Here is a 25,913-nt window from a genome sequence, read left to right as displayed (position 1 = left end):
TCAAGGACCAAGACTACCTCTATTTTAGCAGCATTTTCGACTATTGCAGCAGATTCCATTTCCTTTATCTACTGATTAAGGTAGCTGCGGGAAAGGGACGTACCTTCGAGCTTTCGTGGTGTGGTACCGGCTTAACCTAAAGGAGATTTTATCCTATAGCTGTTGTTGCTGTGGCTCAATCAGTTAATGTTGAATTTTCCACCCCTGAACGGTGAACAAACCAATCTACTTCTTCCGGATCTTAGGACACTTGAAGCAGGACTGACTTCAACAGATGGGGATTCATTAGCTGCCTATTTTCTGATTCTATACTTGATAAACCTTGATTACACCCCACCCAAGGGAGTGCAGCTCGAAAGCTAGTGAGTGAAGCGGAGGGGCGTAGCGAAAGCAAGAAATCCGTTAACAGCAGCAACAACAGCAGAAGCGATATTCTATAAAAGAAGTCAGGGCGTTTATCGAGGAAAAAGTGTGCTTTCGATGGCAAGGCCAGAACAACCAAGTATCCCCCATCATGAGCTATCAAAGGCCGATGTCGTAGCTCCAATCATTGAGACTTCTGCAAATAAGAAGAGGAGGAAGCACATCATCAAGGATGGAAAGACTCAAATCAGCAACTCCCCTTGGATCAGGGGATAACAGGGTTTAGTCCGGCACGTTTCAAGCCGAGTGAAAACAAAACTCTATTTCATTTCCCACAGCTTATAGATCTGAAAAGACTTTATTTGTTCGATTCCTTCTATAGGGCATTTGGACTGAAAAAGCCTATTCGAATAGCAAAATTCTATAGAGTAGGTAAGCACCCTCGCCTCACTTACCTCACTCAAGAGAAATGGGGATATGTCGAATCATTACTATATACCATACCGTAGCGAAAGAACAACAACCTGAAAGGGCTCTCAATAGCGGGTATCGACATAAGACGAAAACAACGCAGTCACCCCTTCCTTAGGATCAGAAGCGTGAACAAGAGAAGTTCCTATTCATTTAGGACTTTCTAAGTCTAAGACTGAGTTCGGGTGTTTAGGCTTTTTAACCTTGCTATCAAGGGAGTCTCGCCCAGTAAGGATTAAGATAGTATATACCCTGAGGTAAGAGTAAGAAGTATACCCTCGAGAACAACCGCAGAGCTTCCAGTCTCCGCTTCTGATTCACTTGCTAATACCGAATCTCTCCTTTCCTAAGGCTTACGAAAGAAAGAAGAGTAAGTGAACTGACTGAGTGAGCTATAAGTTCTTTAGGCTACCTGTCTTACCCTAGCTCCACTTCAGGATTAGGCATACCGGGCCGAGAAAGCCCAGAGGATGAGGCTATGTCTTACTATCACCCGGAATAGGCCGAGAGAGAGTCCTTAGCTTGAGCTTGCATTTCTGGTAGAGGAAGGGCAACTATCAGCCTAGCAAATAAGTCTGAGTTCGCAAAGTGACCGATACCTGCAAGGTCCCGGGTTTTGGTCTAGTCAACTCGATGGGGAATGGATGCTAATGGTATGTCATGAATGGAGGGTGGGGGCGCTATTGGTCTAATCCCAGGTTTCCTTCTTCTTTATATAATAAGTAGTGGTGAATCCGTCTGTCTACTCTAAGTAATCTCCTGAAAACGGTGGTTGTTCAAGCCTTGTTTCGAGTCAATCAATCCTGGCCCACTCGACCTGTGCTGTGACCGCGACCAGTTTCCATGGCCTGGAGCCGGGTAAGAAAGATAGACTCTTCTCAATGGAACTCATCTTAAGCTTATTAAGCCTCTTATCCAGCACTAGGGACATTGCCTTCATGACATGAAAGGAAAGAGCGGAACTGCTAGATTCGATTCTAATGTAAAGACCAAAGCAGCATTCCTTGACTCGAACCCACAAACCAAACCACAAAAGCCGGTAGCCGATGAAGCAAGCGAATCGAACCATCTAACCGATTCAGTATGAGTCTGCGAATGCCCTGGTTATTCTTACATAGTAAGGAGTTTCTGCGTCGGACCTAACGGCCGGCGAAGGGCGTCGTTCTCAAGCGAGATGGGGGACGGAGCGGTAACTCTCAGGGGATGGGGGCAGTTCGCCTTAGCGAAAGAAGGATATGGGCAAGGAAAGAAGGCAAAAGGAGCGGAAAGCCAAACTTCAAGGGAAAGATTGACCTCAGTAGGTTCTTCGTCGTAGGTTCCAAATAGTAAAAGAATCATAGGGCTCATGCGATAAAAGTCCGTGTTTTGTTTTGTTCTAGGGGTAATAAAATAGAAGAGGATAAAGTTGGTTTCTGCACTTCAGATTCGTGATAGTGCGCGAAAGGGGACAGTTAGCCACCTAGCTACTATAAGAAAATGTTGGGGAAGCCAAAATGCTGAAAGCAATAAAAGATTTATTGACTGAGTTCTCGGATGTCATGCCACCGCAACTACCGAGAGCTCTTCCTCCCCGAAGGGGTATTAATCAATAAATTGAGTTGGTTCCAGGTGCGGGGCCCCCGGCTAAAGCCACGGCATTCTTCTTGCCTATATTTAAAAGCGTAAGAATTTTATCTTTCACATGCTTACGTAGGCATTCCGGTGCCGTTGAATTATCTGGGAGTGATAGGGCTTCTCGCCAAGTGGAGCTCTCGGCAAAGGCTACCTGCCCTTGATCAGGGGCCGTCGGTGCTGGTGCCTGCGGCAGCGCCTCCGAAGCCGCCCCAGAGGGCATCATCATATTCCCAATATATGGCGCCGCTTCGGTAGTGAGTAAGGTCCTCACAACAAAAGCAATTGCCAAGGCAAGCCCCCCGGAGCAGCCCATATATATGAAAAAGAAAGATAGGGCTCGATCGCCCTATCTTTCTTTGCATATGTGGGCAGTGAAGGCTCGTTTAGTAGACAGCGAGCTCCGGTTGAACAGAAAGCTTTCAGGTTTGGAACCCTTGTATAGTAAAGGGGCTTGGAGATTTTTGCATGGTCGATTAGTGAGTATCACATCTCGGTCAATCAATCGGTCCGCTGATCCATCATTCTCTATCGTGCGTGATGATCACTCACAGCGGCAATCCTTTCTTGTTGAAGGAAATCCTGCGTGATGCCGATGCATGAACCCCCCGCAGCCCCTTGATGAGTAAGCTCCGTAAGCCAGCTCTTCGTTGGTAGGCCTGCCCCCCTGGAGTAGCCATGCTCCTCCAGTGGCCTCTCTCCTCCCGAAAGAAAGAATTCCGTCCTCTTCCCTACATAGAGAGGGGATGGATAGAGGAACAAGTACGGTAGGCACTCTGAGTTTACCAACCTCAGTGACCGGCTCCTAAGAGTTCCCACCCTGGGGTTGGGGTTAGGCTGCTGCGCCATGCAGGCCTCGTGGGCTGCCTCAGCCCGACCCCGAGAACTCAGTAGGCTCGCTGCTAACAGAGACTAGGAACAACAATGCTGCCCTCACCTGCTAACCGCACTATACACATGCGGCTGATGTACGTATATGGCCCTTGCGTCGATCTTACCTCCGCTGCCCGCCCGTGCGCGGGTCGACTGATAAGAAATGCAGCTAGCAAGCCAACTAACTGTTCATGTTTCAGCTTGTTGGCTTGCTCTTTCTTCATTGTTATTTAGACACTACTTTAATTTACTTACTTGGTAGCCTACGTGAGTATCCGGATGGATAGAGACTGATCCCTTTCTACATACATAGCCCCACCCCCCAGATACATACATACCTTTCCCCCTTTCTCCCATAAAGCTTCCTTTCCTGAATCTTAGCTCTTATCTTTATTATTTTTTATTATCACTATCACTTTATAAGCCAGGCCGGGATACCGTAACGTATACGGGTTGTACGCCTGGAACAAGAAGGTTCGTCGTACAATTTCGGCGATTCAAAAAATCAAGGAGTATACCCCTCTCCTTTAGTGTCTTTCCACTTCCGTCGTTCAGGGACAAACACTTCGCCTAATTCTTTTGAATCCCCACTAACCAATTACGTTACGACCACTGAACAAACTTGGTTGACGAACAGGGTTTATGCGCCGCTAATGTAGCGGCTTGTCGAGCATTTGACAAACTCACACCATCCATTTCAAATAGGATTTGTCCCGTGGACACACGAGCAATCCAACCCGTAGGATTTCCTTTTCCTCTTCCCATTCTGACTTCTGTAGGTTTCCCGGTAATAGGGAGATCTGCGAGAACTCTTACCCATATCTTACCATTTCTTCGGGATTGTCCGCTCATAGCACGATGGAATTGTCCGATTGTAGCCCGGCGCGCTGCTTCAATGGCTCGATATGAAAGACGACCAGCTCTACAACTTTTAGTGCCATATCTTCCAAAACTCAGTTGTGTACCGTCCGGTTCGCAACCCCTACTACATCTGCCTTTACGATATTTACTATATTTCGTACGTTTCGGATATAGCACGTCCCCCTTTTTTTTTACTATAAGAAATCCACACTTTTACACCTAAGATTCCGTAACGAGTAGATACTTCCGCAGGAGCATAATCGATTTTCTGGTTAAATACATTACGAGATGTTTTTCCATACTTTCCGCATTCAGTTCTAGCTATTTCCGCACCTTCTGATCGACCTGAACAACATATACGGATCCCCTCAACCCCTTTTTTCATTACTAATGGAATATCCTTCACTATATTACTATATATAGAACGAAATGATCTTCTTTTGTTCCTCAGTTGAAAAGAGATCTCTTGAGCAATCGGAGAAGCACTTTGATAAACAGATTTGATCTTGACCGACTCAATGTTGGTATTAGTCTTTGTTCTATTAGACAACAAAGATCGCATTTTTTTCACTTCGTTCAAATACGAGTTGTACCCGTACGGAATTCTTCTGTTTCTCAGTATGATCTCTATCATCATCTCTATTCCCTTTATCAATTCGACTATCCCACCTAGGTCTATGAATTTATCTATCAATTCCATTACCTTATCCTTACCCATGAGGTTCCAACATTTGATCCTTAATTGATCTAGGAGTTGTTCCCGGGCATCCTCAAAAAAAGGTTCTTATACACCCCAACCCCATCCCTTGAAAAGAAAAAGGTAGCACCGAAGAAAGGAAAGAGCGAGATGGTGGTTTTTGTTCTTCCAGCGAAGCGAAGATCATTCTCTTGGCGAATGAAGTGGGTCAACCTCTTTTTGGCTTCGGCCAAACACTTTTTCTCGCTGGTCGAGCTTTCTACAAAAAAAGCGATGCGAGAACGTATTCGCTTATCTAAGCTTCTTCCCTGTGCATTCGCTCCCCCCATCGTAGATGGTTCAGCCACGCCCGGTGCCACAAAATGATTGAGAACTACGAGGGGGTCGAAATGCATTTTGTTCTTTGTATTCAATAAGTATTGCATGACCAAATAATTCAAGGAGGGGCGCACTGCAGGGAGGGTCCTTTTAAGTAGATGACTCGTCGGGCCGTCGGAGCGGGACTTCTTTGGGAAAAAGAACTTAAATAACTTCGTTTTTCTGAAGGAGTCGTCATTTTCTATCAGGAAGGCTATGTCATTTACAACCCCGGCGTATTTCGGATGCTTGAAGGCCCCGCTGACCCGAAGTGATTTAGAAAGATTCTTCTTTATCGATGGTGATCGGTCATGGTATCCATAGCCTAGCTTCTTTTTCGGCCAAATCCGGATTTCGTTTTGCTTCTCCCGAAGCCTGATCGACTCGACTCTTTTCCCTGTCCCCCGGCCTCTCACTTCGTTTCGTTCTTCTTCTGTATCGTCGCTTGAATGAAGAAGACACCCGATCGGCCCGACTTTCCCAAATGCCCACCACCGGCCCTTCTCCTTTCCGGGTCTGGATTTTTTGCGTCGTGGTCGATGGGGAAGAAAGAAATGAATAAATGTTCTTTTGGGAAAATGTAGAATAATACACCTACCGAGACGAAAGCCAAAGGTGAGTCTCGTAGGTGGACGTATCGAACCGAAATAAGATCTCAGATTGACATCTTGATAGACTGATTTACCATAATAATAAATAGAGTCAATGGTGACTCCGCCGTGGGAAGAGCCGCTTCTTTCTTGCTTGATAGGGCGGCTTCCATTCACCAGCGCAGACTAAAAGTGCTCTCCGAACCGTGCTGGATAGTCACCCATCACACGGCTCTCAAACCCAACCTGTAGTGGATCCCGGTAGACAAAGTCAAAGCGCTTGATCCTTTGCCCCATACTTTGAGATGCTCCTCCCCGCCGATCAAGCAGCGACGCTGCTCGTGATAGGCTTAACTTGAAGCCGCTAGCCTTCGGTTCGGATAAGTCAAGTCCCCTCGGTCGATTCGCTCAGGTGGTCTTCCCTTATCTTCCTTAACTTCAGACTTGTTCTGGTTTGAGAAAGGAGGCACCGGCCGAGCGCCCTAAATGAATAAGAAGAAGAGGCAGTTCTCATTTGAAAGGAAAGGCCCCTTGTATAGGGTTCCAAACCCACGCACCCTGAAAAAAAAAAGTTCTTTCTATGTTCTTAGTAAAGCTTAAACGTCCTTATTGAAAACGTTAGCGCTTTACTAATAGAACAAGTACGGTAGACATTTGAAGACGATGACGCACACTGCTTTCAATTACAGAAAGTCAAGCGCAGTGAATAATGTGCTTTTATTATAGAACAGGTAAGCCGCAAGACAATGTTCCTTGCTTAAAGCTATCCTAATGAGTAAGAAGTGCTGTGTCTCGAGTTGAAGTTTTCCTTCCTTTATTTGGAGTTGCTAGTAGGAAGCTAGGCTATGGAAATTCGATTGTGAGGTGGGCAAGGTTTAGAATGTCTTAGGACAGTTTCTAATAGATTTGATATCAAGTAAATAAAGGCTCTTCTCCTTTTATACGAATCTACAACTCTCTTTACTGAGCGAGACTCCACCCATATCCCTACTAGTGGGTGGTTCTTCAACATTTTCCATTCTATCATTTGTTTGACAACAACAACTAGGCTCTACTTCAGATAAGATAGCTTTTCGGTCTTAATCCAAATGGGTCAGAGGCGCGTCGGAACGGTCGGTGGCTGCTTAGTCTCATTCGAGAGTATAATCTCTTTTTACTGCTTTTCTTAAAAAAGAAAAGAAGGAGGTCGATTTAGGCTCCTTCCCTTCCACTGCATAGCTGCGCTAGCAGGTACTATGAGCCCTCTGTCCCACGCACCTAAGCAGCTCGCGTGGTTCACCGGTTCCACCGAAAACTCTCATTTGTTGAAGCGGAGCATAGTGCGCTTTAGGCGCCGAGCGAGAAAGGTCTCTTCTTTCCTTTCGCTTTATTCACTGATCTGAAACTTAGCACTTGTTTTCTTATTGATTCCAGGGGCGGCGGCGTTCTTGAATGAAGTCTATCCGAACCGAATTCGGACTTATCAGATCAGGCTAGGCCTCTCCAGCTGAGCTGGGCGCCGGGGCCCTGTATGCGCTAGCGATCGGCACATAGGGGAGTGGTTGCCCGGGTTTCTCGGCCTGGTATCCTGCACCTCGCGTTCATGATATCTACATTCAACTGTGCCCCGGAGACACGGTCGAAGCACGCCCGCCCAGTGTGCTTCTTTCACGACATGCTCTGATCCCGGGTGTCTTCCAGTGGTTTTCTAGTGTTAGAAGAAGTCGTGTCCGTCCCGGACATCTGCAACGTCTTCCCACGCTTTTTTATTTTATTAAATAGGACAAACTGAAGGAAAAGACTGACCCATTCGGTGACTTTCGCGGTCGCCCTCACTGAACCAACTTGAATCTGAACTACGATTCAGATCCAGTCTTACCGAAATCGGATTTCCTTTGCGTGCCATATGCGCTTAGACTTGACTTTTTCCCCTTTTTTCTTCCCTGTCCAATATTTGTTCGTTTCCGTGTAAAAGCAAACTCTCCAAATTGGAGATCCACCAACGAAGAGCTAAGCATCATTTTTGCTTTCACCTCCTTAAACTTAAAGAAGAAAGAGAGCTAGCAGATGAGCTAAGCAGGCATACATTTGGAATAGAAGGTGCCTAGCACTATACTCCTTCCATAAGCCTTGCGCCCCGTTTCATTTCATCTTTTATGAAATTATTCTCAACAAAAGGGGATAGGGACTTCATTCAATTCAGCTAGAAAGAGGGCACTTACTGAACACTAACCCAATCTATAATGGATTGAAGGAAAAAAACGAAAAGCATAAAAAACTTCCTTTTCGAAAGAGGGAAAGATCACTCCTAAATGCGGCCGTGATCTTTTTCTTATATACGATACCACCAGACGCACCCCTTAGAATTGCGTCGTTGCGCCTGCTCTGATCTTGACTTAAAGTGGATTCGGGAGTTGGTGCGCTCTTATCAGCTCTAACTTGGCTCCATATCAATCACTGAATTAAATTTCTATTTATTGTATTGATTGCACGAGCTAGCCAGAAGGTAGCGTAGCTCTTCTTGCTCTCCCAATTCAGGAAGACGAAAATCGCCGGTTGGGTTGGTCCAACCAAGAAAGACATGGGATTGTTTGGGCATTGCTTAGGTCCAGTTAAGTAAAGACTGGCTACCTATAAAGATCCCTCACTGCACACTTTTTTCTATATGTCTATCTTATATATATATAGATATATTCTGACATTAGCTGTTGCTTGCCGTATCTTACTGATGCAGCAAGGGAATGAAGACTCTTTCCCGAGAAAGCTGGAAAAACCCAGCATATCATTTATATATATATTTTAAATCCTCCCCAGAAACTGAGAATCTCGCCACAAAAAAACCCTAAAGGAAAACAATTAAATCAAGATCGACCGCCCCGGTCCCCAAGAAAAGCCGGGTCGACAGCCCCTGCCCCCCGATCCGCCCCGAAAGACAAGAAGACAAAAAAAGGCCGCCGACAAAGAGAAAAGAAACGCAGATATCCGCCCGAGAAGACCAGGAGAATGGTTTGATAGACGCATATATATAAACAACGCCACCCCCACTGAACACCTACTATAACTGGGGACCTGGAGAGTAAACGTCGACTTAAAGAACACTGCGGCAACACGATCCCGCTCGGTGATTCAAAGGTTATTCCTGCAGGGACTGGTAGCCAAACAGGCAGGAATCGCGGCAGGCGAGGAAGAGGTAGGGTCTTCTCCTACCCGGAACAAAGATAGATAACACAACTTATTCCATGATTGTTCTATGAAACCCCTTGACCATCTTCAATCAATCACTTACCCTTCGTTAGCGGTGTAGGGTTCAGTCGTAGTTTCTGGTATCGACACACACAGCCGGGTTGTGCGCTTTCCCTGGTAGGTCCGATTGGATGAATATCTCGTGCCGAGGTATGAAACTACTAGGGGATATCTCACTACGGTGGAAAAGGCTGCTATAGTTCGAGAACGCAGAGGTGATGAGCCGAGAAGCTCCACACAAGTAGCTGTTAAGGCAGTATCAGTGGTACAGCGAACCACTCATTCAATCTACTGTGAGTTGCGGAGTTTACCTTGTTCGGTCAAGTACCCGAAGGGCAGTCGTCTTAGAATAGATGGCGTGCTCTCCGGCTTGGGTATGGAGAGCAAATGTGGTAAAGGGGAAGCAGTGAGTCGACCCTTTAGTCTAGTATCGGTGGTAGGGTTGACTTGCCTTCTTGTGCTTATTGGTCTTAAGTTGGTAAACAGTGATTTTAAAGGTCCCAGTTTATAGGCATTAAGGCAATAGGCACTAGCGGGTCCTGTTCACTTTGAGTAGTAAGGAAGCCAGTGGGGTAGGCGCTGTCAAGCGTGCAACCTTACTAAACTAATAAAGGGGCTCTTGTACGTTAGTATAATACTGCGACTTGACTTCTCTTGAACGAGCTATTCTTTAGGAGCTGTTTCTTAAATGGGGGCATGTAGCTGGTCTTAAGGAAAGGGCTTCCATGACAATGAGGTCCTTCTTGCATGGGCTTGGGCTTGTGATGGGTAGGCTTGTTGTGCTTTGGCCCTTCTGTGGGCTTTCATCGAGGAAAGCAGGCTTGATAGGCCCAAGTCTTCATTTGTAGGACTTTCTTTGATGGTTCATTGTAGGCTTGGGTCTTTCATTCGGGCCCTATTGGGGCACCCTGTGGGCCAATGCATATAAGCTTGGGCTTTCTTAACGTGGCTCATTTGACGACTCAGTACATGGATGTCACGAGTCTATTGGCATAGAATATGGAATCTTTTCTACGTAAGCTGGTTTTGCAAAGTTTGTTTGTTCATACAGGCAGTGTGATTTTTGGATCAAATCCGGTGACAATTCTCCACTCATGTCCTTCCAGAGCTGGATAAGTGATCTTCAAGTGCATCTCCCCGATCCATTCTTCCCAGCGCTCCTCAATCAGATCCATAACTGCTGTTGCTTGTGCAGGAGTAACTAGAGAACTTAAAATTGCAATGCAGTTGTCAACTAAGAAACACCGGAAGTCCATGCGAGCCGGGCTGACATTAACCAATCAGATACCCTCCTCGAAAGGGCCTGAAATCAAACACCCAGTCAGGGATAGAGTCGAGAATGACATTCAAATTGAACAACTGTGTGGGAGTACTACTTCGTTTTGTAAGGGTATAGTTTTTTTAATTGAGTGAAATTCCGCCAGTAGTCTTTCTGAATGTGATAGCTGAGAACTGTGATTATTCGCTCGATCCACTCTTGCCATCACGCTCTGGCTTTAGCATCTGCCGAGCACATCTAAGCGCAAAATAGAAAACAGTGCCTGGATTAAAATGGGAAACCCTTATTCTATTCTCCAGGTACAAGTCAAGTTGAATTTACAAATTCGAATTCAGTGTGAGAAGTATTATAATCCATAAATTCACTACGAAACAAGGCCGGAACCAAGCCCTAAATTGGAGACTTTGGAAAACTGCATAAACTTAAACTATCAATCATATTAATATTACATCCATCTCCACATAGAAGTGTTGGAAAAGAAAGCTATCTGAGAGGCAGAAGTTTACTATAAACTTCATCTCTCTCTGTACCTCAGGGACTTTTTCCAGAGCTGAATTGCGCGTGCACTTCTGCCAGAGCAGAATCACGTGTGTACTTGGTACCTCAGCAGTATCTTCCATCATAACCCCAAATCGGCAACGAATATGTACTTTAGACTTTGCTTCAAATGAACACTCACAAATAGGTGGAAAACCAGCTTAAGCTGGTTGTACTTGTCAGTTCGTTCAATTCACACAGAGGGTGATTGAGGTGCGTGCTTCGCAAGTTTTTTAGTTTCTTCACACAACAAAGGCATGATAGTACTGTACTCAACTGCTCGTGCCGTATGGCGAGATTCTTCTACATTCTATATCTATAATATGTTCATTCATACCAATATACCTGCTAAAAAAAAATCAACCAATTATCAACCCTTTCCCGGTCATCAATCCTGCAACACCAAATTCCTCTCCGCCCTCTGCTCGGCAACGCAATTCCCATGCTCACAGCCAGTTAGAGCAAAAAAATCAACCCCCGTCTTTATCTTAAAACTCACCTCACTCTCGTAAATGTCCTCCCCAAATCCTAGCGTGACGTGGATGATCCGCCGAATCCATTGCTGACTTCACCACGATCGATTAGGTGAAACGGTTTTGCAAAGTTTGTTTTTTCATACAGGCAGCGTGGTTATAGTACTCAGATTGTGCCAGCCATGCAATTCGTACTGCATTGGCGGAATTGCTCTACACTCTATAAAGAGAGGCTCGATAAGCTTTTGTGCTCTACAAAAACAAAAAAAGGAAAAGAGTTTTCTACCAGTGTATATCGAGAAGCCATGGCCCTCCCTGCTCAAATTTTCGCCATTTCCCAGCGACTTGCTGAAATTCACGTTGAAATAGAAAATATAGAAAATGCTCTTCGAAATAGTCGAAGAATGTTAAATGGTTTCTTGAGGCATCTTCGCTCCGTGAACCCGGCTGCTATTGAAGCCCGAATGGAAGCAAGCCATCCAAGAATTCGGGAACTAGAAGAAAGACTCCAGGGACTACGCCAGGAGCAGCAGGCACTGATCGTGGAGGCAGTAATCTGCCTTTTTGCCTGAGAAAACTAAAAGAGTCCGTCGACTCTTTTAGTTTTTAAGGTTTAAATTAAACATGTCTGGTGTTCTTTGTCTTTTTTTAGTGTAGATCTACTCCGGTGCCTACTGGAGATAGACTCCTATCTATGCTAAGTTTCTTTGTTTGGTTTTATTTGTTGTGTTTGCATGTATGGGCCAAAACCTAGTCTAAAGTGTTCAATGCTTATGTTAATATAATAATAAAGACTTTTTCGTAAAAATGTGCTTCAAATTCATGTGAAAGTTTAAAGAAGGTGTAAGCTAAGTGTACTACTGGAGATGTGCTTATTTTATTTCATCGTCGTCGGTCCTTGTTGATCGGAACTCTCAGTCGAATGAAACTATTTCCTGGGGCATGAGGTACGGATATAGAAAGTGTGCTGCGGACTCATTAGCCTATTTGGAATTCGACTAGTTCACTTCTAGGGTTTCCACCCTGATTCCACTCTGCTTTGAAGCATGAAATTCAGTCATCCAGGTGCAGAACGGGTAATCCAAGTTATCTCCTGCCTTGGGTTGAGTGAATATGCACAGGTCAGTAAGATGAAGGACTGAGCGTAATTCAACTAGGGTAACAAGAATATCCATTCAAATAGAGTCTGCACCACACGGGCATCAGTAAAAATTGTGTATATAAGGATAGGATTCGTTCTGTCTTTGTTCAAATGCGTCAGTCATCTAGTTGATCGATAAACTGTCGGCCCAAAGAGCCTAGCCAGAGGGACTGAGAAAGTCTCCAGCGTAGACCGAAATGGTCTCGCGAAGCCGGTTACCGTTCAGCTAAGATACGAGATGACTAGTGAATAAAGACAGAAAAAAAGTACTATACAGTGCATGTACCTCTTTAGGGAAAAAACTATTAACCTTGTCACAAGGGTGTTAGGTTACCAGGGTATGGCAACGGGTGTCATCCCTCTCCTTTCAGTCTTTGAACGAAGTCCCTGTCCCGATCATACCACTGCTCGAAGCTCTTCCCCGGACACCATCTTTAAGAGTGAAGTAGAAGTCTAGAGTTTGCAAGTCTAGTTGTCACGAGCGAGGACTTCGTCTTTCAATAGAAGAAGCATTTTAGAGTGCAGTCCAGCGCTTCGGCTTAGGGCTAATAGCCCAGTCAACGGTAGCCGACACCGGTTTAGTTACCATAGCCCTAGTCTTTTAGCGGAGTCTTCTATCTAGGACGTATAACCTAAGTGTGGGGATCTGAAGGACACTTTTATAGTCAACTACAAAAGGCCGGCTTCAGTCCATATGAAAAGAAAAAGCAAAAGGGTGGCTGCAAAGCAAAATAGGCTGCTCTCTTTAATTAATAGGTCTATCGAGCCTGAGTTTGGGCTGTAATGAGAAAGGGGTGTACAAGGCCGGGCATCTGATCTTTCTTGTTAAATGTCAGTTCCTTGAATGCTCTTTCTTAAGCAAGCTTTCAGTCCTTTGGTGGTCTCGTATAGAAGAGAAGGGCTGCATTGGATGAACTCCAGCTCTCGGCGACCGACAAAAAGCCTTTTGCACCTAGCAAGGAAAGAAAGTCATTAATAGAGAGAGAGTACTTTGCAGTTCTAACACATTCCATAACAAGATGGAGAAAATCATTGGGAAAATTCAAACTCAGTAACATTTCTTCAATGAACTTCCAACTAATGGAGTCATAAGCTTTTTTGATATCAACTTTAAGACCACATCTAGGTGTGATGTGAGTCTTATGATAGCCTCTGAAGAGTTCTTGTGCAAGAAGAATATTGTAATAGATTCTTTTCCCTTTTATGAAAGCACCCTGAGCAGGGTTAATGAGTTTATCAATCACCAGCCTGATCCTCTCTGTCAGTATCTTAGTAAGACATTTATAGATTACATTGCAGCATGCAATTGGTCTATAATCTGCAAATGTAGTCTGAGTTTTTCTCCTTTAGGAACTAAAGCAATTGCAGTAGCATTCATCACACCAAGCATTCTACCTCTGACAAAGAACTCTTTTATTGCTTCAATAATCTCCTCACCAGTGATATGCCAAGTTCTTTTAAAGAAAGAGGCATTATAGCCCGCCGGAGAAAGCCTGGTGCCTTGTCTTCCCCAATGGAGATCATCAAACACCTTCGGCAACCTTCTACTCCTTCCCACGCTCAATCACAACCCTTAACCACAGCTGACTCGCTTGATTCTCCTTCCCAAGCTCAGCCACCACACTATGCCTTGGCCGATCCCTAGTCATATAAGCTTCCCAAGATTCGCCGAAACCTTTACCCACACGCACTCATTCAATGACCACCCGCTCCCAAAATAACATCTTCAAACCCAAACAACTACATCATACTACCAAACACCAACTTCCAGCTTCTCTGGAGCCTTCAACAGTGCTTAGGTAGCGCTCACAGCGAGATAGGCAGCTCAGCTTACTATTATTCCTACCCTAATGTGTCAAGAATAGAATAGGTAGCAAAAGTCAGCAAGCATAGCAAGATCTAAGGTATCTGGTAAGGTATATCCTACCCCAACCCACCACCCTTCTTTCTTGGTTCTTTCCACTCTAATATGTGACCAGAGAAATGGAGATAGGAGAGTCTCGATCATGTGAGAGAATTGGGTATGGAAAACTGACTCACATACGAAAGATTCATGCCGGTGCTCGGTCAGTCAGGAAGGAAGAAAATGGTACCATCGATCATCCCGCCTCCAAACCCCGATCTTTCTCTGTCTGGGAAGCCCTACTCGATGCCTTCCTTTATTCGATATGGAAAGGATCTACTGCTAACCGGTCGCCCGACCCGCCAAGCAAGGGCCTAATTCACGTACGTCAAAGGAATATCCAAGCAAGGTCGGTGAGTTTAGGCAGGCGAAAAGATAATCGAATAGTAAAATAGGAGCAAGAAGAGTACTGGCGGAAGAAAGCAGACGAAGGAAGTGCCGAGGGAGTTCCGGTATTTGAATTTTCCGCTGTTTGATGATAAAAAAGCATCCGTTAACTCCTTATCTATCTAATAGTTTCTTCTATCAGGTACTTCAAAAGGGTGAAAACCGGTAAGAAGTGCATCTTGCTTGGGAAAGACCGTTGCCGAAGAAAGGGCTATTAGATGGGCATCGAACCGGGATACTGATACGATCACGAATCCAGGGTTCATATCTCACTCTCCGTCTCCCGACTCCATCTTATCACGTAGCTAGAAACACAACCATGCAACTGTGCCCTAACTTCGATGCACTCACTCGATCGCTGACCTTAGACCATATACCGTATGGCAAGTGGGAAGTAAAAAAAAAAGATAAGCTTCTACACGCCCGCACTCACAAGAGAATAGAGGAAAGAAGGTAGTTTACTTGCTTAGCGCAAGCACGTTGGTTGCAAGCTACCTTTTCTAACCATAAAAAAACTCAGGAAAAATTTTTTCAAAAAAGACGGAGGTTAATTTATTCTTATAGAAATCATACCTACTTAATTAGGTTTGGAACCCTCTCGTCGAGGGTACGCACATCTCTAGGCCCGAGCTGCGCCTCCCAGTTCTCCCTTACTTGATTAAAAAAAGAAAGTGGATTTTCTCGCTCGAGCTGATATAGATGAAAATCAGGATGTTGTCTGAGCTCCGCCCTGACCCCGGTCATTTCTGCCCCGTCCTCGATTATCAGATGTGGTTTGCTGAACCTGACTGACTAACGCATAATCAGTAGCCAGAGGAGTGGAGGAGGCGGGCATAGGCTTGTAACGGGCAGCCAGCAGGAGCGACCTAAGTTCACTGAATGGGGGAAAGGGAACCCTCATAGACACCGAAGTGACAAAGACCATATCCAGCCCGCCCGTCCAAGATATACATTACTTTATCATCATCTGAAACAGATTTCTGAATAGCAGCCAACAACTCAACTCACAAATAGCTTTGAAACGATTCAAGTAGTCGGTTATGGAAGATGTACCTCTCTTGCACATAAGTAATTCGACTTTGAGTTGTTGCTCTACTTCTCCCCAAAAAGAAGTATCATCGACGATAGGGGCTTCCGGTGTGAGGCAAGGTCTTTCCTTCCCTATTATTCCAATAAGGGATGCAGAGGGGGAAGTAGTGCCTTTCTTTCCGAACCCGGCAATTTAGCTACTTGCATACGTATATGATGAAGGTCGTGATGGACACAAGACATATAAAGTCTGCTTGGGAAGTTCAATCTCGTTATGAAGGGAAGCTCAAATTGATCAGTTCCTATCCCAGTAGGAGTTCAGCCCGGCAGGAACAACCATTTATGAACTCATTAGAGGAGAAAGCAGCGAGTTGGAATAGCTCTGGAAACGTTGGAACCACAAATGCACGGATCTTGAAAGAGGACGGTCTGTTATATAGGGCGGATTCGTAACACTATTATGGGTGAAAACAACCATATGTAATCGAATCTATTGAATCATTGGTGGATGGTTTCGATTGAGGGCATGAGCCTTCCCTTGAATGACAGAAAGCCCGGGCGAGTCATTTATTGAGGCGGATCGGCGGGGAGACGCTGTAACCTTGATCGCCTACTATTATGTTGTTGATGCATCGATAATAGAGCATTGGGGGCCGAGGGTGGTAAATCCAGCTCGCATCAACTCCCTCAAACACAAGGGAGCGGGCACTGCTCTCAGCCTTTCGTTCTCATCCCCCCTTCCACGTCAAGCTCCATTTTGAATAGTGGCTTTACAGGGGAAAGTTGTTTTAATGCAATCACACCGGAAGGAAAGAAAATTTTCGAAGAAAGACGAGGTCAAGAAATCCATGTTGTCCAGAAAGAGATCGACAGGGAGACCACATGCCCACTCTCCGTCCATTACCCCGAACCAGCTGACTGGCCTGACCGGATGTAGCACAACCAAGGGTGGTCTACGATCAGATGATCTGTACGATACGGGATGCCTAGCAGGCGAGTCCCTATCAACTACCGGAAAAGAAAGCTAAAAAGGTAATGCTTTCATTCATTATCAAAAGGAATCACAGGCAATGCGTCTTGTTTTATTTTGAGTCTCCCCATCTACTAATTGGATATGGGACTGGGTGAAGAGAAGCTTTATGGGGGAAAGGAGGAAAAGGTCAGGTTAGTAGCTAAATAAAGGCTTTACTCAAACATATGGGATAGATTACGAGAAAGCCTTTGCCCCGGTAGCCAAGATGAAGTCTGTTCGTCTCCTGCTCTCTATTGCTGCGAATCGAGATTGGCCTCTGTTCCAATTAGATGTTCAAAATGCCTTCCTGAACGGGGACCTACAGGAAGAAGTTTACATGAGTCCTCAACCCGGTTGTGTAAGGGGGGGGGAGAACAAGGTTTGCAGACTTTGAAAGCGAAACTGGCTTTGTTTCTTGCCCTCGCCCTGAAATGCTAGAAGTTTGCGATATCGCTTCTCTTGGGCTAATGCTTGGTAGTGCCCGGACTTGCTTTCAACCCCACCGGCCGTCAAAGAAAGGAGAGTGGCTGATTGAACACAATCAATGCTTTTAAAAAGCCCTCTCCGACAATCATAGTCTCAGTAGATGCATCTTGAGGACATACTTCAACTGTGAACCTGATTGATTTGATGATTCGTCTTTTTCGACTTGCTTTATCTCACAAGGAACTGCTAGCGTCTGAGTCTATCCCAAATCCCTATCGTGAAATAGCTTAGAGAAAGCTCATGGGAAAACCACACTTTTCTTTATTCGGTTAAGTCAATCAGCCCCTAAGCTGGCCTCTGTCTTGTCCGTCTAAGGCTGGGACTCCCCCAATGGAATGGTGTTTGAGCGGCTTGGCATTCCGCCCCTATCGCTAAATCAATGAGATACGTGGATCAAGAAGCTCTCTTTGTTTGAGCGGCTGTCTCTCCTCTGCCTAAGGTCGAGTTACTTTCTCTTGTTTTGACTTGAACGCACGTGACTCACTCGCCCGAAAGAGCGCTTTCACATACCTCAGATTCTCTTATTCATAGGCTAACGAAGAGATCCGGTTCTACCTTTCCCCTTTCTATGGGGTGGGACTGGCGAGCACTCCTTGCTTCAGACCTCTTGGATTCGATAGTGGGACTCCTCGCTAATAGGGATTCATCCTCTCCCGAGGGCCTGAACGCGCTATTGAACCTCTCGGTAAGGTCAAATGGCATTCCGCTACTGACCTAATCGACTGTTAGACCTCCGGACTTTGATCCATCAGACATGAATGAAAGGGTAGAACCACTCTAATGATTATACGAATCCCTACTCTCATCAAGGGCAGGCCTTTTGTTTTCTTAAAAGCTTCAGTAATAGCCAACCTATCTGTTATCAAATGGCCTAGTCGGAACTAGTCTCGTTACTCAAGCAAAGCAGTCAGCAACCGCATAGAGAGAGTGAAGCCAGGAATGGAATTGGTGACTAAAGCCAATCCCTCTCTTCAAATCCAATCACGTATAGAAGATAGTTGATGCTTTCTCTCCAACTCCCTCTCTTTCCATCTTGACTGTTAGATCTCCGTACTGGGACAAAAAAGATCGGAAAATAGAACATGTTCTACCCTTTCCTTCGATTGCTTTCCTTTTTGGCCTGGAGACCTCTCTCCCAATGCCGCTACGCCCCTCTAATCAAGAAGAAAATGTGAATCAAGTTATGCGGCTCCTCTGCCTCTTGGTCAAGCAGCTTCTCCTTTTTCCATTCAAGACTGGAAGCTAAGCAAAGTCACGAAATTTCAACTTTTACCCTGCTGATCTTCTTCTTGTGGACAGTGCGATGACAGTTTTTAATGTGCTTCTCATGTACCGGTACCGGCCTTTGGGTCCGATCAGGCTTCCCCCTTTACTTCTTCCTAAGGTCGAGCTGCTATCGCTGCTTGCCCCTCTCGTCTAGTGGCTTTTGCCTTTTTCGATATTGTAAACTGTTTGTCTAGAAAGAGAATGCCTACTATAAGAAGACATAATCTAAGGGAAAAAAGACGACATGAGATCAAGTGAGAACTCAAGAAGGTTCTTTCTCCTCAAGAAAGAAAAGACGGCACTGAACTTGGGTGATGGCTTGTAGCTTTTCCACCTACCTATCAGACAATCTCTACTTTGAGACCTGATGAATGAAGGGCGGGCTCACTCCTCTAATGCCGTGATAGAAGAGAGCAAGATCAGGTTCTGACTTCACTTTACCCCCTACTCTCATCAATCATAGACTTTGAGATCGAAACTGGCTTCCTGGCTGATGGCCTCTTGTGCCTGCTTGACCTAAAGAATGGGAGACCTAATGCTTTGAGTTTGCCTGCTTTCTTTATGGAAGAGAGGTTCCAGGGGAATCAATGCTCTCAGCTGAAACAGGGCTTGAAGCCTTCGGGAAATCTTCTCCTTTCTGCTCTTCTTCTTCCTATCGAGGTAGCTTCTCTTCTTACTTTGCTTTTTTTTTTTCTCTCTGTCAATCTCATCTATAAGTCAAGGCTTTTCACAATCCATACTTTTCCAAGTCTTCCTGTTCCGCTCCTTTCCCGGTTATAGATAGAAGAGACTATGATCCCTCCTAACTAAGTTGCGTAAGTGATGATGCCACAGAGGTGAACCAGGTCTCCTTTGATTCCGTACTCAAAAATTCAATTAATGAATGAAGTGCGGTTTCACTCGTTTTCCTTTCCATCCCGATGAGATCTGGTTCTCGAAGCGGGTTCAGACTCAGATGAGTATATCTCGACAGGAAACCTCAAAGGCTGACTTGCCTTGATTGAATATAGGTCGGTTCCAGGGGAATACGTAGATAAATCATCTTCTTAAGAAGGCTTCCTGGGTTTGTTAATGGAAGAAAGCTTCTCGTTGGCTTTGTTGCATGCTTTCAAGAGTGAAGGTCAATTCAAGTATCTGGATCCTCCGCTTCTGCTCGGGTGACTGCTAGCTCCTTGACCGATGAGACTCTACCCCGCCCCCAACTCTAGCTGAGAAAGACCCTCCACCCCACTTTCCCTTTTCCGCGTGTCCAAAAGCCCGCCCTTTGTGGCTTGAGGCATTTTCTACCGCTGTTTATTTAAACAATCGTTTTCCCCTACCGGTCCTAAGCAATCGTTCCCCTTATGAGGTCCTATTTGGTTCAGTGTCATATTAGAGTCACTTGATACTTTTTGGGTGTGCATGTTATCCTCACTTGGGGCCTTACAGAAAGAAAAAACTCTCTCCCAAGTCTATCTGTTGTGTTTTTCTTTGGTACAGTTCAGTTCATAAGGGTTCTCGCTCTTTGGATCCATCTTCCGGTCGGGTCTATATATCTCGACATGTGATTTTGGATGAGCTGTCCTTTTGCAGATCGGCCAGGCTCTACTTCACCTGGACTCCTTGCCAGTCCATCTGATTCTGCCACTCCAAATATCACAGGTTCTGTCATTACATTGCCTCTGCCTATTACTCAGGATTCACAGGCCACCATGGCACCACCTCCACCTGCAGGCGGCGACAGATACATCAGCTTCACTGGAACTCTGGCGGCTAGCATTGTGCATTGGATCGATGGATAAGATAACTTTTTTATCATTCAGAGCGGTTAGCTATGTGCTGACAAGCAAAGCTAAGCTTCTCTCTAAAATGAGGGAGTCTTTTCACTTTAAGCAGATTAGGACAAGGGAGAAAGAGCTTGACACTCCCATGTTTTTTGACTGTTGGCTTTTTTTTTATTAAAATAAGGCAGGTTATTAAAATTTTAACCATTAGAACGTTCTGTTCTGCGGCCTCTGATTTGACAACACAGTGATATCTGTAATCATACTTGTACAATGCTGATGTTATAAAAGTGGTGGTCATGGGCTTGGCTCCTCTGGGTTGTACTCCCCACTACTTGTGGCTACACAATTTCAGAAATGGAGAATGCCTTGATGAGATCCAAAATATGGAAAGATTGGATCTAGCTCAGCAGGATAGGTTACTCAACCATACTGACGGATCGGAATAACATAACGAAGTATGACTTCGCTAGTCGCGAGGAAGTGTACCGGCGTCCGTACTGGAGCGGATTTCCGATAGTTGGAAGGCAGCTGCACACAGCATCTAAGAAAAAAATGAACCTCTGTTTGCCCAACTCTTTTCTTTTTGCCTCAGAAGAATGCCCTTGACAGTGATGTTGTGTCGGATCTTGACTTACTATACTACGAAATTACTGGTCTATACATTGATTGCCAAAAAAGCTTTGATGCCGGCCTCATCCCACCCATCCTTTGGAAAATTCCCTAGCGCTCGAGGCAAGGTAGGAATGTTCGGGCTGAGCAAAGACTTTACTTTAAAGTAAGTTCAGGCTTACTTTTAAACTAACCAAATCGTGCAGAACTTCATCGAGAAAGGGATGCTGCTTGCCTTCCCGGAGTCCAAGAGGCCGATGTAGATCGACAAGTAGACCTTTGCTAAGCGGGTCCATACTGCCGGAGTTTATAAAATGGAAGAATAAAATCCGTTACCAGGTTTTGTCGACGACGATGAATGAATAAGGTAACCCCGGACTTTCCCAATATAGCATCTTCGTTAATCGTATTGAGCTAATCGGAGCACCGAGAAGTCACTCACGTCCGAAGCCGGAGGTTCGTGCTCAGTCTCAAAATATCGTTCAGCACACTGGAACCAGGGACACCACCTTAGGGAGCTTCTTTGGCTGGCCATGCTTGGCCGACTGCCTACTTTCTTATCCCATCCACCGCCCTTCATCTAACTGCTTTAGTCAAGCAGTCACGTGCCTCTTCCTTAATTCCATCAAGCCTTCTGCTACTCGAATTGCTGAGGCCAGGTCCTGCAGATTTCGTTTTTGCAGCTATTTCCGTGCCCACTCCTGGAGACCCATCTCAAACCTAAACACCTTGTCTTATTCTGCCATGTTCCCGATCTAAAGCATCAATAACTGCAACTGCCTAACAAGCGAACACTACCTATATATCATGTTCCAGTTTACTTCCTGACTATTCAAAGCATCGAGAAAGAAATGGTTTAATCAAAGTTATCTCCTCGACCGAAAGCAGCTCTCCCACTCATCTCATTAGCAAGAAAACCTCTTCCTTGCAAGGAGACAGATGCCTTATCATCCCTATACCCTATATTCTACCTGAGAACTAGGGCTATGTCTTCAATGTCGGCCGGACGAGTGATAGAAATACCTTACGAGGGCTAATTTCCACTATTAATGGTCAATCAATTGACTTCCGACTGCACTCTACACTCTAGCTTTCTTTAATTCCGTTGGATTGCTTTGGATGCTTCCTGCTTTCAGTAAAGTAAGGACTATGCTTCTAAGCGGCATTAACATCAAAGAGAGGATTCGGTAGAAGTAGGGAAAAAAGCACAGTTGTAGTTCCGCTTTCACTAATAGTAAGAAAAAATAGTAAAAAAAAATGGATCGAATGGCCAAACCTGGCTCCTAGTACGTACCGTTATTTACACCTATAACAGGACACCAATACCCTACCCTATTGGAGAGAAGCTCTAAGCACCACTGAACATGAGAGTCGAAAGACTTTTGCATCGGTCGTCTAGGTTCTAATCCGTATCTCACCCGGGAACTCACTGTTGAAATTCCGGCAACTTGTTCAATTCCTTCTATTATATAACCGCCCTTATCAAGAACTCTCGCCAAATCACCAGCCTTCCTATTACGCCAGAATGTACTACCACCGTGGTCATTCATTCCTATGAAAAGGCCGGAGGCATGGCAGATGAACTTCACTTTGCCCCTCCCTTTCACTTATACGAATAGCTCGTAATGCTGCGTCTTTTCCGAAACCGGGACCTTTTCTCATGACTTCTGCTCCTTGCATACCCTTTTGTCTTGAAGTAAGACATTTGAAGCAAAACATTCGAAATAACTCGTAGTAGAAATAGCACATATATTTAAGTTTGGATCCGCTTTATTTATTCTCTTTTTCCTTTAAGGAACTCCTATTTCTCTCCAGCCAGACGCACCAAAACAAGCAAACGGGTGCTGTTCTCCATATCCTGTTAGTATTCCTCCTTTTCTTATAAAGAAACCAGCTTAGCAAAACTTCTTTCACCAAGTACGGCATGACCTATTGAACACCACACATAGTAGCAGCTCTCAAAGCTCTCTGGTCACACTAGACTGTAGCAACAAGTGGTTAGTACTTTCACCTTCTTGCTTGCCCATAAAACACCAATTAATATACACCTTACCCCCTTCTAAGATTTTCACCAGTTCAAATTGCTCCTAAGAAGCTTCACATGCAAAAATGGCAACCTTTTTAGGGGTGTTAGAGTTTAGCTTCCAAATAGCCATGGAAATGAATTCTCGGCTGAGTAAGTGAATGCCTCATAACAGGATTTCACAGAAAAATTCCTTTTTTTTTTTTTATTGATACAGATGATTGTTCGGGCATCTCCTTGACCGAAGGAGTACTGAAGAAGCTTTCATTTTCTCTTAACGTTAGTGCGAATAGAGTAAAGATATTCCCCTATCCTTCTCTAGGGGATTCATTAAAGGACCTATATTTATCCCTGATTGGCCATTGATAGATCAGACTATCACCTCTTTTTGTTGAGATTTTATTAGACAGCGAACTTGTTTATGTCAAAGAAGAGAGAGGCTAGGAATCAGGAATCTTCCCCTTTGCATTTCTTATATGAAAAAAAAACGACTAGGAGCCTCTTCTTTGAACCTGAAAGATTAGATATCTAGCATTTCTATTATTAGTAAGCCTTTGTTTGAAAGATGTTGATGCATTTTTGGTGATGGTAGAGCCCTTTTATTTGACTAGTAAGGCTCGTAAGTGAGATTTGGGTCCTTAGCTAGCCCATTTTTTTTTTTAGAGGTGGTAGACATCCAGGGGTAGGAATCGCTCCTTTCGCGTCGGTTCCTTGGACAAAATCAGTATGACAAGCCCACCAATCTCACTGTGGATAAGAACCTGATTGACGAAGGAATGCTTCACATATGTCTCGACTTCGCCAGGCCCAGCTCCTCGATCTCTGGCTTTATGCCAACTCTATTGTATATAGAGCAGATCTCTCTTTTTTCGAGTATCCTTGTGAGGTGTCTGATTCCAGTCCCTAACAGCCTTGGTGAAGCGATCTATGGTTTCTGCAATACAACCCTCTTCAAAGCACCAAGCTTTCTGAACAAAATCTGGGAATTCCGGATGTGTCAACCACGCCGCTTCCATTCTTCAAGGTCTGAGTGTACGCTGTGGAACTGACAGTCCTTACATTAAATAAAAATTGGATGGTGATCGGAATGCATTCTAGGGAGGTGCTTGACAAAAGCTTCTTGAAACTGAAGCCTCCAGGCTTGATTACATAAGGCTCTGTCCAGCCCATTGGCTCGACCCGGCCGGATATTGTAAATGCTGGGCCTGAGTGAGCCAGATCAATGAGATTGGATTCCAAGACAAACTCAACCCATTTTCTTCACCTTTAGTGTCTCACTGGGGCTCCCCCTTCTCCTCTTGAGACAACTTCATTCATGTCCACTGCGTGAAAGCCAGGGCATATTAGCTACGCTCCCCGCCCCCTTCCTTAATCTGAATATATTTCCTGAGCTCCTCTGGGGTTGGGAATGGCATAAATAGCTGTAAATAACCAGTCCATTTCCTTTGTTTCATAGCTTTCGCTTTCTTTTGTTTTCTTCCTCCTTCGACGGAGCAAGTTTTAGTATGTGTTCCGCGAGGAAGGAGAAAAGGATCTTATTAAACTATCTACCTCTGGTTTCCCGTATAGATCCACCTTTCTTCAAAATAAAGAAGAAAATAGAAAGAAGAAAAAGAGAGATTCTCAGTACCACGAGTAGACTAACAAGAGAGGAACTACGAGTAGAAAATCAGTAGTCACTCTTATACTTAAATCACCATATTGCGTAAGAGTAAAGAGCGAGATATTGAGCGGCCGAAAATGTTATGTAATAAAGGATCGAGGAGGATTCAGGAGGAGAAGGAGGAGTAGTAGGAGTCCGTTTTCTGACGGAATCGAATGATAACGACAAGGATGGAAAAGTTTGAGTGGGCCTGGGTGTTAGCAAGTATGTTCATTGTGCCTGGACTCATTTCTTCAGTTTGTTTGATCCTAGGCGTAAGTTTACTGGTTCAAATGAAGCGGCGATATCTTGGGGAAGGGGAAGACGCGGGGTAGAGGAATTGGTCAACTCGTCAGGCTCATGACCTGAAGACTACAGGTTCGAATCCTGTTCCCGCATAATCATCTGAAGCCGTAGTCCGCCTCAAGATTCCGTAAGTAACTCAGTGCATGGCTTAAGGCTTAGAAAAATAAAATGAAATAAGGAACAACCGCGCTGGTTGTAGTCGTTCCGCCCTTTTCTCGAAGAAAAGTTTCTCATGACTCATTTCATTCCCTTTTTGAGTGTCTTAGCAGGGGAAAAAATACAAGAATGAATCTACGGAAAATGGAAAATCTCGAAATAAGCCGCTTCACAGCTCGAATAGGAGATTTCATTTTAGGATTCTATCTGTTATGTGCGTTTTTCGCCCGCCGACTGGCGACGGGCTGGGCTGGCACTTCGGCCCATCACATCAAGGTGACAGGATTCGAACCTATGGCCCTCTGTACCCAAAACAGATGCGCTGACCAGACTGCGCTACACCTCGTTTCACCCTCCGAAGCATATAGATCCACCATAGTGCAAGAGCGCTCCCATTTTTTGGCTTCCTCTTTCACTTGAATTTCAAAATCCGTCTCGCTCCCGGCTACCTTTCCTTTGGACCCTTTGCCCGCTTAGAAGTGGATTCGAACCACTGACACAAGGATTTTCAGTCCTTTGCTCTAACCAGCTGAGCTACCTGAACCACTTTCCTAAAGTCTGTTTGATTCATCGAATAGCGCCCCTTGACTAGTCAGGGAAAAACCCTTTACTAATCAAATAGTTAGGGCTTTTTTAGCTTGTTCGTCAAGCTTTCGAGCAGCTCTTTCAACTGGCGCCTAATCTCCCAACATGCTCAAGAACCGAGAGCCGTCCAGGGGCTGGACGGCCGGAGGGAGCTTGCTTATAGAAAGAAGATAGGCCGGTCAAACAAAAACAACGCGCAACGGGCTCTCCGCTCCTAGTCACTAAGTAGTGCTATTCTGTCCTCCTAGGGACTCCATCAAGAGGTTCT

The 25,913-nt window shown here is 44.9% G+C and overlaps 1 protein-coding gene and 2 non-coding genes across 3 annotated transcripts; all 3 read right to left on the bottom strand.

The window, feature by feature from the left end:
• Positions 1 to 4,802: 4,802 nt before the first annotated feature.
• LOC125313407 (ribosomal protein S3, mitochondrial-like) lies at positions 4,803 to 8,094 on the bottom strand. Its single transcript, XM_048273159.1, has 2 exons — positions 7,635 to 8,094; positions 4,803 to 5,929 (listed from the first exon to the last, which is right to left on the bottom strand). The coding sequence occupies exons 1-2, from the start codon at positions 7,706 to 7,708 to the stop codon at positions 4,927 to 4,929; spliced, it is 1,077 nt and encodes a 358-aa protein (XP_048129116.1). The 5' UTR covers positions 7,709 to 8,094; the 3' UTR covers positions 4,803 to 4,926.
• Positions 8,095 to 25,331: 17,237 nt separating this feature from the next.
• TRNAP-UGG lies at positions 25,332 to 25,406 on the bottom strand. Its single transcript has one exon. It is a non-coding gene; the product is annotated as a tRNA-Pro (tRNA).
• A 124-nt stretch (positions 25,407 to 25,530) lies between these two features.
• On the bottom strand, positions 25,531 to 25,604 carry TRNAF-GAA. The gene has a single exon. It is a non-coding gene; the product is annotated as a tRNA-Phe (tRNA).
• Positions 25,605 to 25,913: the final 309 nt, after the last annotated feature.

The sequence above is a fragment of the Rhodamnia argentea genome, unplaced genomic scaffold, assembly GCF_020921035.1.
Source record: "Rhodamnia argentea isolate NSW1041297 unplaced genomic scaffold, ASM2092103v1 Rarg_v2.25, whole genome shotgun sequence".
NCBI classification, from domain to species: domain Eukaryota; kingdom Viridiplantae; phylum Streptophyta; class Magnoliopsida; order Myrtales; family Myrtaceae; genus Rhodamnia; species Rhodamnia argentea.
The sequence above is the reverse complement of the archived record's forward strand: the minus strand, read 5'-3'. Positions and strand labels throughout refer to the sequence as shown.